The 19,317-nt window shown below is 47.4% G+C and overlaps 1 protein-coding gene across 1 annotated transcript in view; it reads right to left on the bottom strand.

Annotated features, from left to right (window-relative positions):
* Window positions 1–19,317, bottom strand: part of LOC144823688 (protein mono-ADP-ribosyltransferase PARP14-like) — a 924,605-nt gene that overhangs the window by 842,229 nt on the left and 63,059 nt on the right. The window contains exons 2-4 of the mRNA XM_078682423.1: window positions 13,793–13,938; window positions 13,665–13,698; window positions 1,333–1,521 (exon numbers count right to left, since the gene is read on the bottom strand). Coding sequence (XP_078538549.1) covers window positions 1,333–1,521; window positions 13,665–13,698; window positions 13,793–13,938 — 369 coding nt within the window. The remainder of the gene's footprint in view (window positions 1–1,332; window positions 1,522–13,664; window positions 13,699–13,792; window positions 13,939–19,317) is intronic.

Genomic DNA, 19,317 nt, shown 5'->3' with positions numbered 1-19,317 from the left:
TGGGGTATACACGCTGGAATGGTGGAGTAGCGTGCAACCTACGGACCCCTTATTTAACACGGCTCCCTTGAGCCTTTCAGCTGACGAGCTGAGGTAACGCCCTACGTGCTTGACGCGCCTGGAGCTTGAAGCTGCACCCGCCGCAATGTTAAGGATTGAGGATGTGACCGCCACCCTGGCGGTCACATCCTAATCTTCACGGGGGGAACGCCGCTGCCCATGCGGACGTTCCCCCCTACTCTATGGTGGAGGACGGACTCAGGTCCGTCCGCCATCATAATCGGCCCCTAAGTTTGCAAAGCTCAAGGTCTCTCTGCTTCATGCACAAGCTCTTTTACATGTTCTACCTGCTTTGGGGGCATCGGAATGATGCAGCAATGGAGGACAAAATTATGCTGCAGTGTTGACTAAATTATGCAGAATAAAAAAGGCTGCAGTGTAATGCAGTTTATTTTCTGCTACTTTATTATTTTGACATTTTTACACATACTAACATTCTATACAAAGCTTTTGCCTTATTAATACCAGTTTTACATAGAAATGCCGCAGTGAGAAAGGTGTCCCGTCAAGCTTTGCAAAGGGCTGTCCACTTCGCAGCAATAGTAACTTTAGATCAATTTGAGCTGCAAACAATTTATTAGTTAAAATCGTCAGATTATGCAGCAGATGATGTATTATGTGGCAAGTATGGCAAAGCCATAATTATGTGGAAAAATTAGCAAATTAGGATATTTTGCCATTCATGTTTGAACTGCTCTTGGGGAAAAAGGGAGAAGTGCTGATGACAGAAACGCCATGGCTCCGAGACAAATGGCTTGTGATTCAACGTTTAAGCGTATTTGGGACATTCTGTGATTGGGAACGTATCCCACTTTGTGAATGTATTTTAATGTCAATAACTCTTATTAAACCTTAAATAAACAAGTGTATCCATTGGCTGAATTAAATGACGCAGTAAGCTGTAACTGGTCAGTGAAATGCCAAACATATATTAAAAATGTGGATGCTTTGCTCTTTCTGGCCACACCTCTGACTCCGCCCACTGACCCAATCCTCAGGTTATTCCTGCCCTCTGATTCTTCGCCCACAGTTCTCCTACTTTTTTTCCCCCACTTCGACCACTGGCTGAAATGCAGTACTATAGGAAGGAGATAGTTACGGTGTGGGGGCAGGATATAAGATAGTTCATTTGATGTGATGCGAGACTTTAGTTTCATAAGGCGGATGGATTACCAAGGAATTTATTTGTGATGTACACCTGTTCAAGAAAGTAGCCTTTTTCACACAATTCAAGTGGTCTGTGCTGTACCCCTCTATCCCAAGATACAATACCTTCAATGTTTTCAAAGGTGATCTGTATGCCTTTTCGATCACAGCGCAATTGCTTGATAGGTCCGCCACCTGATCGCTTTGTGTTTTCGAAGTACATTTCCAAAACGTCCTCATCAATCTTCGCTCCCGAATCGATGACAAGTATGGAGTCAGACTCCTCTGTGATGTGCTCTCCTGACGTTGCACTGTCTGAATAAAAACAAAAAAATACACAGAATAAGGCAAAAGTTGAAAAATGCAGAGCCACGTGCGGGAGCGGCAAACCCTGATAACTCTTTTCAAGCAAATGTTCTGTTTTATAACTTGTATTTTAAGTATATATATATAAACACATTTATTTGAAACACAGATTAGAACCGGTCACAGGCAATATGCCATAGGAACTTCCTACAAACCTTACTGGAATTCATATATTCACAGAGCTCTCATGATACAGTTTAATGAATGAGAATCCGGTCATTTCTTGTTTCGTTCTTTGCAATCTAGGATTTGTAGTCCTATTAATACAGTTAGCAAAAGCAAAATCCTTGCAGGATAGCTACTCACACTTGGACAAGGGAATCCTGAGAGCTCTGTATTCACAGCCACAATTTGCACAAAAACATTACAAATACAGAGCTCTCAAGTTTCCTGGGCTATGACATGGCAGTTCGACCATAACAGGATGTGTCTTGTTTTAACATTCTCGGACTTGTAGTTCTATGTTTATTTTATTTTATTACAGTTTTAAATAGCGCAAACTTGACCCGAGGGTATTGGAGCACTTTCCAAGAACACCAGTTACATTACCCAAAGACACATTCATTTTATTTAGGCGTGGGAAGATTAAGTGACCATGCAGAATCAAAGGATGTTGACTCGACGCAGACTCGAACCTGGCTCCCCACTCCAAATTCAGCAATTCTGCCGTTACGCCACATCCTCTAATGGCATCACGTGGCTATAAATCCCAGAATGGAAAGGACAAAACCAAAATGAATGAGCTGCTCGCACAGGCACAGGGAATCCTTCTGGTGCGGGCACCAGAGGGATCCCTTTTAACCCCCAACAGCCTCAGGAGCTGGGGAAGAGCTTCCAGAGGTTGCCTTCATGGTTTACCTGAAATGACGATCAGCACACACGTCGCATAGACGTCATTTCAGTGAAACCGAAACTGAAATGAGCCAAGAGGCTCATTTCAGTGTTGCTTTCTACGTGCTCGGGGGGCTATCTCAGCCCACTGAGCAGGTATCGTTGGAAAGGGGAGAATCTCCCCTCTCCAATGGTACCCCTCCATTGTCCCTGCTTGGGGATCACCCCAGGAGGGCAAACTACAAGCAGGGACCCACCCACTAGGCACCAGGGAGGGGGGAGCACCCCCTTGGGCAAAGGCCTTTGCTCACCCCATTTTATTTTGGCCAAATTCAGATGGGGGTAGTAGCCTCCAATCCGCCAACTAGATACTAGCTATTTTTTTTCACTCTGAAATAGGGGTGGGGGATGCTCAATATGGGCATGTCATGTTCCCACCCCCTGCAGCAAAATGACCCTTTTTCTGCTCCCCCCCACCCCCGGGGGACACATGAGGGCAGTAGCCCCCAAACTGCCCCCAGGGGGCAGAAAGCCCACTATATACCAGGGATTTTGTTTTGTTGCTTATATTTAGGGGTGGGGGCTGCCCAATATGGGCATGCCAATGCCCCCACCCCCATGCTGCAAAAGTACAGTCTTTCTGCCCCCCCGGGGGGGGCAGTAACCCCCGATCTGATCCCCCGGAGGATGCAGAAACCCACTAGAAACCAGGAATTTTGTTTTAAATGCAAATTAGTGGAGGGGTGCCCAAAATGGGCATGCCAATGCTCCCACCCCCTCAAAATTAGTCTTTCTCCCCCCTGTGGGGGCAGAAAGCCGACTATACACCAGGGTTTTTTCCCCGATGAATTTAGGGATGGAAGTTGCCCAAGATGGGCACGCCAATGCCCCCACCCCTCCCCCCAACAAAATTCCAGTCTTTCTGCCCCCCCGGGGGGATAGAAAGCACCATTGATGCCAGGGATTCCTTTTTTATAGGCCCAGGGTGGCGGCTGCTCAGAATGGGCATGCAAATGCCCCCACCCTACCCCCAAAGAAAACAAAATACTTTCTGCCCCCCCCATGATGCAGATGAGGGCAATAGCCCCTGATCTACCCCCGCCCGGGTGGGGGGGCAAAAAGCCAACTAAGCGCCAGGGATTTTTTTTAAATAGGTAGGGGCTGCCCAAAATGGGCATGTCAATGCCCCCACCCCAGAAAAAATGCTAGTCTTTCTGCCCCCCCTCCCAGAGGCAGATGGGGTAATAGCACCTTATCTGGCCCCCCGGCGGGGCAGACAGCCCTCTAGCCACCAGGGATTTTTTTTTCCAAAGTTCAAGTTCAATTTAGCTGGAAAAAATCACTTTTTCCTTACATTTTTGCGTGGGATCACCGTGCCGGCACAAATGTCCTACCCCACAGTGTTGCCCTCAGTCTCCCGAATAAAATGATACCTCACTTGTGTGGGTGTCCAATGCAGAATTGGCTAAAAACTTATTTTGTATAAAATGTAGCGCTTAAAATTATCAGTGCGATATCCTTAACCCCTATGTTTTGGGCTCTTCCCAGTCAGAGGCCTTTGGTCCACCCTCACAAGTGAGGTATCACTTTAACCGGGAGAACAAGGGGAACGCTGGGTGGCAGGACATGTGTGCCAGCATGGTAATCCTATGCATAAATGAGAGGGAAAAGTTATTTTTTCAACTAAATTTGAGGTTTGCAGGGGATTCTGGGTAGGGAAAAGTTGGGGGATCAACGGAAGCCATACCTCATTGTACTCCCCAGGGTGTCTAGTTTTCAGAAATGTGTGGGTTGGGTATGTTTCCCTAGATGGCGGTGAGCCCGGTGCCAAAAAACCAGGTGCCCCCTCCCCCAAACCAGGTAGTTTTGTTATAGGTAATTTTGAAGTCTCCACAGTACGATTTGGGCCATTTCCTGTTGCAGCCACTATGCCTACCCCACACAAGTGACAAACCATTTTTATCGGGAGACCTGAGGGCACCCTGGGTGGTAGGAAATTTGTGTCTGCCCAGTGATCCTACAACTTTCCCACACAGAAATGTGTGAACATTTTGATTTTTTTCAGCAAAATTTTGAGGTTTACAGGGGATTCTGGGTAGGGAAACGTGTGGGGATCCACGTAAGCCATCCCTTCCTGGACTCCCCGGGTGTCTAGTTTTCAGAAATGTGTGAGTTTGGTAGGTTTCCCTAGATGGCCGCCGAGCCTGGGGTCAAAAACTCATGGGACCCCCCCTTCTAAAACCAGGTTTTTTTGTGATAGGTAATTTTGATGTTGCCTCAATAGGTTTTGGGCCCTTGCCTGTCGCGGGTACTTGACCCACCCACACGAGTAAGGTACAGTTTTTATCGGGAGACCTGGGGGAAAGCTGGGTGGTAGGAAATTTGTGGATCCACGCAGATTCTAGAACTTTCCCAGAGTAATTTGAGATAAACGTGATTTTTTTCAGCTAACTTTGAAGTTTGCAGGGGATTCTGGGTATGAAAACATTGGGGGCCCACGCAAGCCATACCTTGCTGGACTCCCCCAGGTGTCTAGTTTTCAGAAATGTGTGGTTTTGGTAGATTTATCAAGATGGCCGCCGAGCCTGGGGTCGAAAACCCAGGTGATTCACCTTGCAAAACCAGGTTGTTTTGCGATAGGTCATTTTGATGGCTCCTCAATACGTTTTGGGCCCTTGCCTATCGCGGGTACTTGGGGCACCCACATGAGTGAGGTACCAATTTTATTGGGAGACCTGGGGGAACGCTGGGTGGTAGGAAATTTGTGGATCTATGCAGATTCCATAACTTTCCACCACAGAATTGTGAGGAAAATGTGGGTTTTTTGGACAAAGTTTGAGGTTTTCAAGGGATTCTGGGTAGCAGAACCTGGTGAGAGCCAGACAAGTCAACCCATACTGGATATATAGGTTTGCTAGGTTTCCCTAGGTGCAGGCAGAGCTAGGGTCCAAAATCTACAGCTAGGCCCTTTGCAAAAAAAGGATCAGTCTTCACTGTGTAAATGCGGTGTCCATGTTGCGTTTTGGGCCGTTTCCTGTTGCGGGCACTAGGCCTACCCACACAAGTGAGGTATCATTTTTTTCTCGGACGACTTTGGGGAATGCAGGGTGGGTGGAATTTTGGGGATCCACACAGATTCCAGAACTTTCCACCACAGAAATATGAGGAATATGTGTTTTTTGGACAAAGTTTGAGGTTTGCAAGGGATTCTGGGTAGCGTAGCAGCGTAGGGGTTAAAACTAGGGGTGGGCGGAATTTGCGTAGTCGTGCTACACAAAGCTCTGCAAAACGGTAAAAAATGTCTGCGAGCACGCAAAAGTACCGCAAACGTACGGAATTGTTTGCTTGCTCGGGGAGAAATATCTTGCAAACACACATTTTGAAAGCGCGAACAATCAAAAAATTCTGCGAAGCCGCGGATGGCGGAATATTGGGCAATTCCGTATTCTCTGCGGAATGCGAAATTACTTAAATTCTGCAAATTCCGCAAGCGGAACGGAATTTACCGCCCAGGCCTAGTTAAAACCAGGAACCGATGCCAAGAGTACACAGGAAATATTGCATCCGGGGTATCCAACTTAGGGCCATATGCGAATCGCAAACAGCCTTTTTGCATGTTTTGGTATGTATGAAATATTCGCAAAATAAGGAATCGCAAAGATTTGCGATTCCTTATTTTGCCATAGCATTTAAGGAATCGCAATTTTGCGATTCCTTAAATGCTATGTATGTAGCATTTTTGGGTTGCAAATGATGGTTAAGAATTCACAAATTACCACCAACTTGTAGTTGATGGTAACTTGCGAATTCTTCAAAAAATGCACAATTTGGCATTTTTAAAGGTGGTATGTGATGCACACACATGCATTTAAATGAAGAATTGTCGTGCTGTTCCTAGCGAGAAAAAGGATTGGTACAGTCAGTAAATGGATTATGAGAGGGTGGTCAGAAGTTCACCCTGGGAATCCATTATGTTGGATTTAATGCCCTCACACACCCTTTCAGGTGTCATGCTTCATCATCTGGGCTTGCTCCTCGTTGGGTCGGCGGTGCAATACCCAACGGGCAACACCTCAAAGAGGGGCTCTTTGGCGGAGATCTTTTTCCAACTGCCGTATAGATGAAGTGCGGGTATGGGGCCAGATAATGGTGGTAGATGTGGGTTTTTTTTTAGTTAAAATAAAGTTAGTGATCCCTAGTTTACTTTATTCAGAGGGCCACTGCTTTGTTTAAAAAAAAGGATTACCCTGGAGGGGAGTAATGGAAATTAATGTTTCCAACTCTGATCCAGAGGTTTTTGTAGTCAGGTCAACATGTTTCACGCTATATGGAATATATCAAGCGATTCTTCAGGACCACTATTGACTGTATTAGCAAGTATCTAAGTGTGAGGGAAACTGTCTACGCTAATTTCTATGAGGTGTGGTGTGTATATACTCCTATGGCTACCACAATGTGTGTATTCAGGAAGGATTATACTATGATATTACCCTTCTTGCGTTGTGATTGTCAATACCTAAGGTTAAAAACAATCGAACAACGACAGTGTCCAGCGGGTAAAGCTTCAGGGAGATCTTCCACCATGAGGTTGGTATTATCCTGAGCTGCGTCTCTAGCACCTACCCATCGCCGCTGAAACCGGGTATGTAGGGCATGTATGTGCGCCATATGCACACACATGTACATTTCAGGGGTGCAGGAGGGTGTCTTTGAGACACCCCTGCACCCTTGAAATAATTCTCAAATTGCGAATTCGCAAATAAGGAAGATTAAGGAATCGCTAAAAAAAAAAGCGAATTTCTTCATACATACCATTTTGCGATTCCTAAATAGCGATTCCTTAAAAATCGCTATTTAGGAATCGCAAAAGGGTTTGTTGATACATATGGCCCTTACTTCCTTAGGCCAAATCCATGCCTGATGTGCTGAATAACCACGGTGTGAAAAAGAGAATCATGTGAACTCATTGAATGTGAAGGTATGTGTAAACTCGAAATCTGAATAAATGAAGCACTGCTGGATTAGGCTCCATATTGTGGTATCACTTTTGCGCTATCAAATCAGTGGTAGAAGTGGGCGGGGACGGAAGGGCACGGTGTGCCCCTACTTCTAAAAATTATTCCAGTCCAATCCCCTACTTCTTACTCTCAAAAAAGCATCCCAGGACGGCAAGAATAGTCCTCCTTAAAAACGAAAAAAAAAATTTCATTCGACTCCAGGGGCGGCTCGCACTTCTCTGTGAACTCCAGAGGCTGCAGCAGCCCCCCCTGAGCTCTCACAGACTGCGGGCAGGCCCATTGTCATTCCGATTGAGGCGGATTAGCCCCTTTCGAATGACAATGCGCCAGCAGTGCTCACTTAAAACTTGGCTATTCAGTAAAGTGTTTGGCTCTGACACATAATGTCTGCTCTCCCCGGAGTATTAGCGCCATTGTACCTTCGGGTGAAAGTACACTCTATAAATTTCATCTTGTATCTTTATTTGGTGGTTGGCCTGAAGTTTGCAAATTAACTGTTTTTAATGGAAAACATTTGCAATATTTTATGGTGGAGGCCTGGAGTTAAATATACATTTTCTCCATTTTCTTGTGTGTTTTTTGTGAATTTTTGTAATGATTTATGTATTTTTTCATTGTCATGTTGTTTTAACCTTTGGGGCCTGGTCTGCACTGCACTAGGCCATGAGTGTATTTTTTTTATATAGTTTCATATTATCACTAATCATTTAGTGGGTTGTGGAAAGATTAAATTCAAAATGTATGTTCTTTTTTCTCTAAATGTACCTGTCGGTGGCTAGGTTTGGGGTTGCTCTCAGAGTTCTGGCCCATGTAGCCAGGCATCTTCTTCTGTTCTCAGCTAACTTAATCTTCCCTATTTGCTTGTGTACCATTTTTTTTGTGAGTTTGTTTATGTGTAACATTGTTGACACTGTGTTTGAGGTATTCTTAAACCTAATTTAGTTTCCGTTTTTGGCTTTGCTGATTTAATGGTGGTGGGTAAAGGGCAGGTGCATGTTTGTTGGCCCAGTCACACTGGGTAAATAAATAATATCCTTACCATCCTTTTCCTGCAATGCTACATGAGGCTTTTCAGAGGTGGGGAGGCAGGGCGCGGCAACTGTGTTCTTTGTTGTGTATACCTCCTTCATTGCTATCCATGCAGTGATAGCTATTTTTGTTTAGCCAGAGTGTATGTTTACCATAGGCCACCATTTTGTTTTTGCGCGCTGTCTTCATATGTGCTAGCAATGCAGCAGTGGTGTGAGAAGTTGGCCTGGTATATGATGTCCACTAATTAAAGTGGTACAAAAGGGGTTGGTGATGGACGGAGCATCTGAACCAATCAAACGCTCACACCCAGTCAACAAGTCGAGAGTTTAATCCATCGCCGTTCTTTAGCCCACTCTGCCACCCCAGTGCAGACATGGCCATATGCAAATCAGTCTGACCCTGTGCCTCATGGGAACAGTCCAGCCCGAACTGCCAAGCCATGCCTTCCCTGGACAGGAAACAAGTTTCCTCGGTCCAGTTTCTGGCATTCCAGCCGTCTTCAATGGGAGAATGCGTGACTACTTCCACTCTTGTTTAGCAAGGTATGTTTTTCCCACAATTACTTGGCACCTTTGTGAGTTTAAAGTCCCCTTTCAAACTCCCCCAAGAAGATCCAGTAGCGAAGCGAGCATCTGCTTCCGTTAGTCACTACAAGACTTGTGAACCTGAAAATTGTGGTGGTAGAGCTACAGGACCCCCTTTTGCCCTCCGTGGCTGTCCAGGAAAGCATCATTTCTGCAACAGCAGGAATGAGTGGCAGCAGGTTGCAATTCCTGTTCACTCTTTGACTCCGGGCAGAGACCTCTTGCCAATGGTTGGCATCTTTTGGCACCTGTTACACAATCACAAAAGCGTGAGGTTCTGGGGCACTTTGATAAGAAGAAAGCCTACTTGTACTACACAAAAACATAGAATTATTGCAGAAACAGCCTGGAGTGGCGGATGATAGAAAAGCAAAGGGGAAGCATCCCTGATATACCTTTCAGTTGATACTGTGCAGAGCAGTGACAGGACAGAAGAGGCAACAGGAAAGGGGAAGTAATAGGTCAGGAGAGGTGACCGAAGCAGGAGAAGTGACGGGCAGGAGAAGTAACGGGCAGGAGAGGTGACGGGAAAGTAGAGGTGACGGGAAAGGAGAAGTGATGGGGCAGGAGAAGTGAAGGGGCAGGAGAAGTGAAGGGGCAAGAGCGGTGATTAGGCATTGGCAGGAGCAGTAACTGAGCAGGAGCAGTGAACGGACAGGAGCAGTGAACGGGGCAGGAGCAGTGAACGGGGCAGGAGCAGTGAACGGGGCAGGAGCAGTGAACGGGGCAGGAGCAGTGAACGGGGCAGGAGCAGTGAACGGGGCAGGAGCAGTGAACGGGGCAGGAGCAGTGAACGGGGCAGGAGCAGTGAACGGGGCAGGAGCAGTGAACGGGGCAGGAGCAGTGAACAGGGCAGAAGTGACGGGACAGGAGAAGTGACGGGACAGGAGAAGTGACAGGGCAGGAGAAGTGACAGGGCAGGAGAAGTGACAGGGCAGGAGAAGTGACAGGGCAGGAGAAGTGACAGGGCAGGAGAGGTGACAGGGCAGGAGAGGTGACAGGGCAGGAGAGGTGACAGGAAAGGAGAGGTGACAGGAAAGGAGAAGTGACGGGGCAGGAGAAGTGACGGGGCAGGAGAAGTGACGGGGCAGGAGAAGTGACGGGGCAGGAGAAGTGACGGGGCAGGAGAAGTGACGGGGCAGGAGAAGTAAAGGGGCAGGAGAAGTGAAGGGGCATGAGCGGTGATTAGGCATGGGCAGGAGCGGTAACCGGGCAGGAGCAGTGAACGGATAGGGGCAGTGAACGGATAAGAGAAGTGAACGGGGCAGAAGAAGTGATGGGACAGGAGAAGTGATGGGACAGGAGAAGTGATGGGGCTGGAGCGGTGATCGGGCAGGAGTGCTGACCGGGCAGGAGTGCTGAACGGGCAGGAGCAGTGAACGGGCAGGAGCAGTGAACTGGCAGGAGCGGTGACGGGGCAGGAAAAGTGACGGGTCAGGAGCAGTGATGGGGCAGGAGTGGCAACAGGAAAGGAGAGGTGACTGGGCAGGAGAAGTGACGGGCAGGAGAGGTGACGGGGCAGGAGCGGGAGCGGTAACCGGACGGGAGCGGTGAAAGGACAGGAACGGTGAACAGGGCAGGAGCGGTGAACAGGGCAGGAGCGGTGAACAGGGCAGGAGCGGTGAACAGGGCAGGAGCGGTGAACAGGGCAGGAGCGGTGAACAGGGCAGGAGCAGTGACGGGGCAGGAGAAGTGATGGGGCAGGAGAAGTGACGGGGAAGGAGAGGTGACCGGGTACAAGAAGTGATGGGCAGGTGACATGACAGGCAGGTGATGTGATGGGCAAGAGAGGTGATGGGCAGGAGAGGTGACAGGGCAGGAGAAGTAATGGGGCAGGAGCGGTGATTAGGCATGAGCAGGAGTGATAACCGGGCATGAGCGGTGAACGGACAGGAGCAGTGAATCGGAGAACGGACAGGAGCAGTGAATGGGGCAGGAGCAGTGAACGGGGCAGGAGCAGTGAATCGGTGAACGGACAGGAGCAGTGAACGGGGCAGGAGCAGTGAACGGGGCAGGAGCAGTGAACGGGGCAGGAGCAGTGAACGGGGCAGGAGCAGTGAACGGGAAAGGAGCAGTGAACGGGGCAGGAGCAGTGAATGGGGCAGGAGCAGTGAACGGGGCAGGAGCAGTGGACGGGACAGGAGAAGTGGCGGGACAGGAGAAGTGGCGGGACAGGAGAAGTGACGGGACAGGAGAAGTGGCGGGACAGGAGAAGTGACGGGACAGGAGAAGTGACGGGACAGGAGAAGTGACCGGCAGGTGACGTGATGGACAGGTGACATGACGGGCATGTGACAGGGCAGGAGAAGTGACAGGGCAGGAGAAGTGACCGGGCAGGAGAGGTGACAGGGCAGGAGAGGTATTTATAAGAACAGAATGCCCCCCCACTTGTTTTTCAGAGAAGCTCTTGATTTATGAGCAACACATCCACTAGAATTAGATATGTTCAGTATATTTATTTATACCTTAAATCCAGCAATTATTTAGAAAATTCTGTACATTTCATGTCAGACAAAGAACACCACAGATATGACATGAATTTTAAACATAAAAAAACGAAAAAATCAATAAATACATGTACTGTACACAACAAAGCATTACATCAGTATTGCAAAAATCACAAAAAGTCAATAATGAGAAATTATTTACACAGTGATAATCAAAGTCACAAATGAAAGGAGATATCACGACACATAAATTGTGCCAGTCGTTACACAACACCAGTGTTTTGGTCGTGTTAATTATTTATTATCATTGCTTGATGATTATATCCCCTTTCTTGCCAAGGTACAGTACATGTATTTATTGATTTTTTCGTTTTTTTATGTTTAAAATTCATGTCATATCTGTGGTGTTCTTTGTCTGACATGAAATGTACAGAATTTTCTAAATAATTGCTGGATTTAAGGTATAAATAAATATACTGAACATATCTAATTCTAGTGGATGTGTTGCTCATAAATCAAGAGCTTCTCTGAAAAACAAGTGGGGGGGCATTCTGTTCTTATAAATACTTTAATTAAGGTCCAGCCTTCCCCATCTTTTAAGGACCTAACTCCTTCACTGTAAAAGGGCAGGAGAGGTGACAGGACAGGAGAGGTGACAGGACAGGAGAGGTGACAGGACAGGAGAGGTGACAGGACAGGAGAGGTGACAGGGCAGGAGAGGTGGCAGGGCAGGAGAGGTGACAGGGCAGGAGAGGGTAGGAGAAGTGACAGGGCAGGAGAGGTGACAGGGCAGGAGAGGTGACAGGGCAGGAGAGGTGACAGGGCAGGAGAGGTGACAGGGCAGGAGAGGTGACAGGGCAGGAGAGGTGATGTGGCAGGAGAGGTGATGTGGCAGGAGATGTGACGGGGCAGGAGAGGTGACGAGGCAGATAAGTGATGGGGCTGGGGCGGTCATTAGGCATGAGCAAGAGCGGTAACCGGGCATGAGCGGTGAACTAACAGGAGCAGTGAAAGGGGCAGGAGCAGTGAACAAGGCAGGAGAAGTGACGGGCAGGAGAAGTGAAGCGCCAGGAGAAGTGACGGGGCAGGAGAAGGGAGGGGGCCGGGGAATTGACGAAGCAGGAGTGTTGATCGCGCAGGAGTACTGACTGGACAGGAGCAGTGAAAGGGCAGGAGCAAAAAACAATGGATTTAGGCCCAGATCTTTGTACTGGGGTGAATGTATGACATTGTTCTGAATTCTGTCCACTAGTTATTCTCTTTGCTTTTGTCAGCTAGAGTGGGACTGGTATGCCCAGACGTGGGTACCGTCCTCTCCATGCCACTGGAATCAAGCTATCCTGGCTGATGAGGGCTGAAAGCCCGAAACCGGTCCCAGGATGGTTGTTTCCAGTCCAGGGAGGACCTGGCCTGGCAGTTCGGGCTGGACTGTTCCCATTGGGCGTAGGATCAAGACTGATTTGCATATGGCTGGGGCCAGACTGGAATGGCGAGCAAAGAAACGATGGATTTAGGCCCAGATCTCTGTACTGGGATGAATGTATGACATTGTTCTGCATTCTGTCCACTAGTTATTCTTTTTGCTATATTATGATTGAGCTGCTACTTGGCTGACATGAATGTGACGGAGCCTTTGTTGGTTTCCGTGAGTCTAGTTTCTCCTGAAGAGTCCCTTTCTCTTCTGAGCCCTGCTTAACACATGTATTCATGACCTCAACGTTTAAGACAAAAAATAATCATGGATTTCTGAACAATGAGAGTAAAAGCATTAAGGTAACATGTTGTTCCTGCTTATATTTCAAACCTGTATTCCCTATGAGTGTTTGCGTTTTCCTGAATTAAACCTTAAATAAACATGATTATCCATTGTTTGAATTAAATAACGTTATAAGCTGCAAGTGGTCAGTGACATGCTAAACGTACTAAAAATTGGCATGTGTTGCTATTTCTAGCCACACCCCTGACCCCGTCCACTGATTCAATCTTCGGTTATTCCCGCCCCCTGATTCTCCACCCACAGTTCCCCTACTTTTTTTTCCCCACTTCGACCACTGTATCAAATATAGGGCTAAGTTCACGTTTGCTACTGCGGCACCATTCAAGCTTAAGAAAAGAAGCCCAGGTGTGTAACTTACAAACGTGGTATGTAACATGAACCAAAAATACATATATTTATTTACCTGGTTCTTGAGGTTCGTCGGTTGACATGGGTTCCTAGCAAAAAAACGTAAACAACATAGCGGTTAATTCTCCTAACGTGCAGAGACGTCATATGCAAATACCAAAAGTATGTGTTTTTAATACTTACTGGGTCACCCTCGGGGACGTCTCGGGTTCGATGGTGCTTAACACCACAGTGCTCTTCGGTTTCTAGCAGTTGGACGTCTAAACTCAACTTTCGTTTTTCAGGCATGTCGATTGTGTGAACTTTGTTGGCTAGAACTCGCTCTCTCACTGCAACACAGCAAAGCAAAAGGCAAACACGAGTTTTAGTATACTCGAGACACTGGGTCCCTTGACATTTAAAATATTGTTGCACTTTGCTTATGAGAGAGTCGTAATTTTTCCACTCGCTGTTTCCCACTGTTGGGTGGGGCGCACTTGCAAGACCGTCTCACTTTGGTCCCAGAGCCTAAGACGCAGCTGCGCCGGTTTACATCATGAGTGTGGTGAACCTTTTGTATCAATATGGGGGCCATAATATGGGCCACTTCCTGACAGAAAGTGGTTACAGGCACAAACAAATGAAGCCCCGTCATGCACCGGAGGGAGGGAGTGAAGGTCTTACACCTCTACCTTTTCCGTTCGTGTCACTTTGCATGCTGGAACTTGTAGGCCTGACCACAAGTCTCAGGATGAAAGTGGTGTGAGATTGAAACGCCAAGGCAGGCTTATTACCTCCTACCTGGAATACGATAAAACAGCACGATCTGCGCTATCTCAATGACCCCTAAAATTAGGTGTTGATGGTAGCTATATCTTAAATAAGGCCACCCAGAACGCTGGCCACACCCGGGAACACGGCACTGAAGGAAACAGACAAATAAATCATTAACTATCCAGAGCCCGGTGAGTTACGCAATCATTGATGAGATGCACGTGCGCCCTGCAGTTAGTTACTGGTTCCAATCCGGCTGATTACAGGCTTCAACCCTTCACAGTCATTAAACTATTTGCAGGACTACAGCACGGCAAAATTAAGTGCCTAAAAGCAAGATGTTATCATAAATTCCACTATGACATGTCCGGAGTTCGACATAACCACAAACGATCACCGTTCAAGAGCGATCTCCGCTCTGAACTGCTTCGAAGGCTTACTTCTTAATGCAAATCTATGATTAGGATTTACTATATTTAACCGAGGACGTGGATGTGGTACATATATACACACAGCGAAGCAATTCCAATCTGACTGTGGCTTAAAGTTCAATCGTGAACACACACAGACTGTACAGATACGTAATGTCCCCACGTGGCACCAAGCTATGGGGGTCTCTGTAAATCGGTTATATTTCTTTAAGTTAGCAGCCCTTTGGATCCTGGGACTTGTAGTGTCAATGCATAGCGGTATGGGCTAACCATCTACGTAGGCACAGTGTTGGGATCCAGGCCCGGTTCTAGCGGGTGGGCCGGGTGGGCCAGGCCCACCCAAACATGAGCCTGGCCCACCCAAACAGGATCCTTGGCCCTGCAGTGAGGGTTTGCAGGCAGGCGCGCAACGCCATTGGGCTCAAAGGGCTGTGTGTGCGCCCGGACCGAGACAACTTCCCTGGCGAATACACAGTCATAGAGATGATCGCAGCCGGCCCGAGTACTTAACAGGTCTTTAAAAGACCATTGCTATGTTAACGAGGCTTAGTTTAGTTTTTCGCCCCTTCATCTCCATGGCGAAATGCGACAAATCCTTTCTTTGACAAAGGTAACCTTTGCCGATTGTACTGCTGGTGAATATTACTTTTTCGATGCAGCGCAGTAGAGAAGAAGTTTGCTTATTCCTATTCACCTTTCCTGACCCCTGCAGCTGCTTATCACCTCAGGCTGTGACACAAAGTTTGTTTTATAGAGTAGGTAAGAGAATGTGTTACTATTTGTTTTTCTTTTAAAATTCTGCACAGGCCCAGCAGGACACATACTTCGTGACTGCTTCATTTGAACAGTTTTTATCATTATCATGGTTGCTGCAGGACAAAATAAGACCATACAAAATTCCCAGAAAACCCTGGCGATTAATGATCCTACTGGAGAGCAATCATCCATCTCTTAGTAGTTATTAAATGCAGATGAACTGTATTTTATGTGGAAGCTCAGTGGGTTCCTGCCTTTGTCACAGAGTTCCTTGTGTTACTTGGAGTTCAGAAGTTACAATCCTAACATAGGACAGTGACATTTGAACTGTCACCAAAGAGCTGCATACAAACATGAATGGTATAGTTAGAACTTCGCTTTTTTTGTTTTGTGATATAGTTAGATCTTCCCCAGTCTTTCATTATTCTCATTTTGCTAAAAAGAGTTTTTTTGGGCACATAAACATTTTTATTAGTAAAGCCAACCCCTACCCACTGGGGTATGCTTTAAATCCTAAGGTTGTGTTTCCCCAGACCAAACGCTCTTACAATATACTGCCCACCGGTATGGATGACATGTGATTCCTACAACTTGTAATCCTCTATGGCTTATGTGACATTCCCTGTAGACTGATTTACATACCTGCATGATTGATTGTCTCTGTATAATGTGTGCGTGATGTTAAGTACTGTTACACCTTACACTGATACGAGTAGCGCTATACAACAAATGAAATGCATATGAGGCAGTGGCTACGGAGAGATGAGGCGCACTGGTGGAGGGTGGTAGTGAGGGAGTCAGAGAAGGAGGTCAAAAGGGGAGGGGCTATGGAGAGATGAGGGGCGCTGGTGAAGGGTGGCAGTGAGAGAATCTGAGGAGGAGGTCAATGGGGGGGCTACGGAGAGATGAGGGGCACTGGAGGAGGGTGGCAGTGAGGGAGTCCGAGGAGGTGGTCAAAAGGGGGAGAGGCTATGGAGTGATGAGGGGCACTGTTGGAGGGTGACAGTGAGGGAATCTGAGGAAGAGGTCATGGGGTGGAGGGGGAGCTAGGGAGAGATGAGGGGGAATGGTGGAGGGTGGTAGTGAGGGAGTCTGAGGAGGAGGAGGGCCTGAGGGGGAGGGGCTAGGGGGATATGAGGGGCTCTTGTGAAGTGTGGCAGTGAGGGAATCCAAGGAAGAGGTCAATAGGGGGGCCATGAAGGGATGAGGGACACTGTTGGAAGGTGGTAGTAAAGGTATTTACGGAGAAAGAGTTAATTGGTGTGGCACCAAAAAAAGACTTTCGCATCAGCGCTAAAGCCGGCCCTGTCATCGGCTTTCTGTTTTTGTTTATTTAATTAGCAGTCGGGTCATAAGGGTTACTGTGGAACATACTTTAAAGTGCGTACCAATTATATTTACTGCTATATTCAATGTTTTAAGTTTTAAGGTGACTTTACTAATGTTTTCCCGATGGTGCCTGATATGGGGCTGGGGCCCAAGGTCAGCTGTGAGATAAGGTGCACTGGAGAGGAGTAGTGGATAATCAAGCCTGTAAGGGAGTGAGTGCGTTGCAGAGTCCGGGGTCAGGTGGAGGTAGTAATGAAGAGGGATTCTACCTGAAGGCTCGCACAGAGGGAGCCCGAGAAGTGTCATTTGCCTGATACTCCCACCTCAGAAACCTCCTCTTCCCATCAAAGGAACATTACATGGAAAAAACACTTTTTGAGAGTGATAAAACTTAGAAAGAGATTTGGAAAAGAGTGCGTTTTACTGGGCCTTGTAAAACTAAGAAGAGATAAAGGAGGGCCCTGAAGCAGGCCTGCCCAGACATATATGCAACAAATCGAGCCCACAGTGGCCCACCCAAATGCACCCTTGGCCCACCCAAATAAAAATTCCTGGAGCCGGGCCTGTTGGGATCTAAAACACAGGACCGGCCGAGGTGACCCTCATGGAGCCACCCAAAACCAATATACTCATCACGCTTGGTCCAACGCAGCTGAAGGGACCCCAGGCCTTCCAAAGCGAACCACCTGGCTGAAAAGAGCACCCCGCAAATAGTAAAGGGATTCCTTTTATGGATCTTAGAGTCCCGTTTGGATTTAGCCTCTTGGAATTACGTGCAGTCTCCCCTCTGCTCATTTGTCTTATTCTCCCCTTTGCGAAAAGCACAGCTCCCAGCAGTGGTGGCCTACCTGCGTGGCATTGGTTATTGGGAGAGCCAATTAGTTTATAAGCCTGAGTTGTACGGCTATCACTGTCTTTGTCTTTGCTACCACTGAAAAAAACCGGACCACACTGAGGCTGCAAAAATCCCAACACTGATGCCCTATTCTGGTAAAGGCCAATATTTAAGGACGGGAGTAAAGTGAAATAAATTACCATTATCACCCAAAGGAACAATCCCCCAGATTCATCATTGACATGTTTTGCGAGTCCTTAATAGCGATTTTTAAGGAATCGCTATTAAAGACTCGCAAAACAGGATTCATGTAGAAATCACAATATTTTTTGCATATTCTACAGCTTCCTTATTTGCGATTTGCTTTCAAGGGTGCCAGGGTGTCCAAAGGACACCCTGTATCACCCCTGAAATGGTAATGTACACTGGTGTTGCGCACACACATGTCCAAAGGACATGTGTGTGTGTAACATACAACTTAGAAAAATGCACTAAAGTGCATTTTTCCAAGTTTTCGCTATTTACCACGTAGTCAGACTTAGCGGTAAATAGCGACCCCAGATTCCGAATTCGCAAATTTAAAATGGTCATGAATTGCATTTAAGGAATCTCAAATTGAGATTCCTTAAATGCAATTATTCGTAATTTAGCGATTTCTAAAAATGCGATTTTTGCATTTGGGATGATGAATCTCAAATGCAAAAATAGTGCTCGCAAAGGGCCAGATTCTCAGAATCTGGCCCTTTGCAGGCCGTTTTGGCCTTGATGAATCTGGCTGAATATGTTTATTCGTGTTTCCTCTTGCTAGGAGAGGTTTAGGTGGGTGCGGGCTGGCTGGAGATCTTATGGTCCTACCCCATGGGTTACCTATAGATGGTCAGTTCAGTGGGGTGCATGGTGGCTGAAAGTTTTGTCTGCTCTCGAGAGGAGGGTTTGATGGGTGAGGTGCTGGCTGAAGGGAGGCCTGCCCTGCTGGCGGTCCAAACTTAAGTCTCTACTCCCAGGCTGCCCACAAATAGACAATCCATTGGGCTGTGGCTGGGGTACTCACAGGTGCCCTGAGCAGGGATGATGCCTTGAAGTTCCCTGGCTGCATTCACTTGTACATAAATTACGCTGATTTGTTGCATAGTGATGTGATGTTTAAAGAATTGTACACGTGCCTACGTGGACTGTTGTTTAATGTCTGAGCTTGCCCTGAACAGGTTGCAGATATAAATCAGATGAAGTATAACCAGTGCTTACTTTGTAAATGACAGAGCGCCCTACTCAAGAAACCATCAGCAGACCCTACCGACCTCAAGAACTACCGCCCCATCTCGCTGCTCCCGTTTCCGGCCAAAGTCATCGAGAAGACCGTCAACAAGCAACTGGCCGCCTTCCTCGAGACGAACGGCTCCCTCGACCTCTCGCAGTCTTGCTTCCGGGCCAACCACAGCACCGAGACCGCCCTGATCGCAGCTACAGATGACATCCGAGCCCTGCTCGACAACGGAGAAACAGCGGCCCTCATCCTCCTGGACCTCTCCGCGGCCTTCGACACTGTCTGCCACCGTACCCTAGTACAGCGCCTCAGCAACGTCGGAATCCAGGAGAAGGCACTG

Source organism: Lissotriton helveticus, chromosome 3_1 (genome assembly GCF_964261635.1).
Source record: "Lissotriton helveticus chromosome 3_1, aLisHel1.1, whole genome shotgun sequence".
NCBI classification, from domain to species: domain Eukaryota; kingdom Metazoa; phylum Chordata; class Amphibia; order Caudata; family Salamandridae; genus Lissotriton; species Lissotriton helveticus.
The sequence above is the reverse complement of the archived record's forward strand: the minus strand, read 5'-3'. Positions and strand labels throughout refer to the sequence as shown.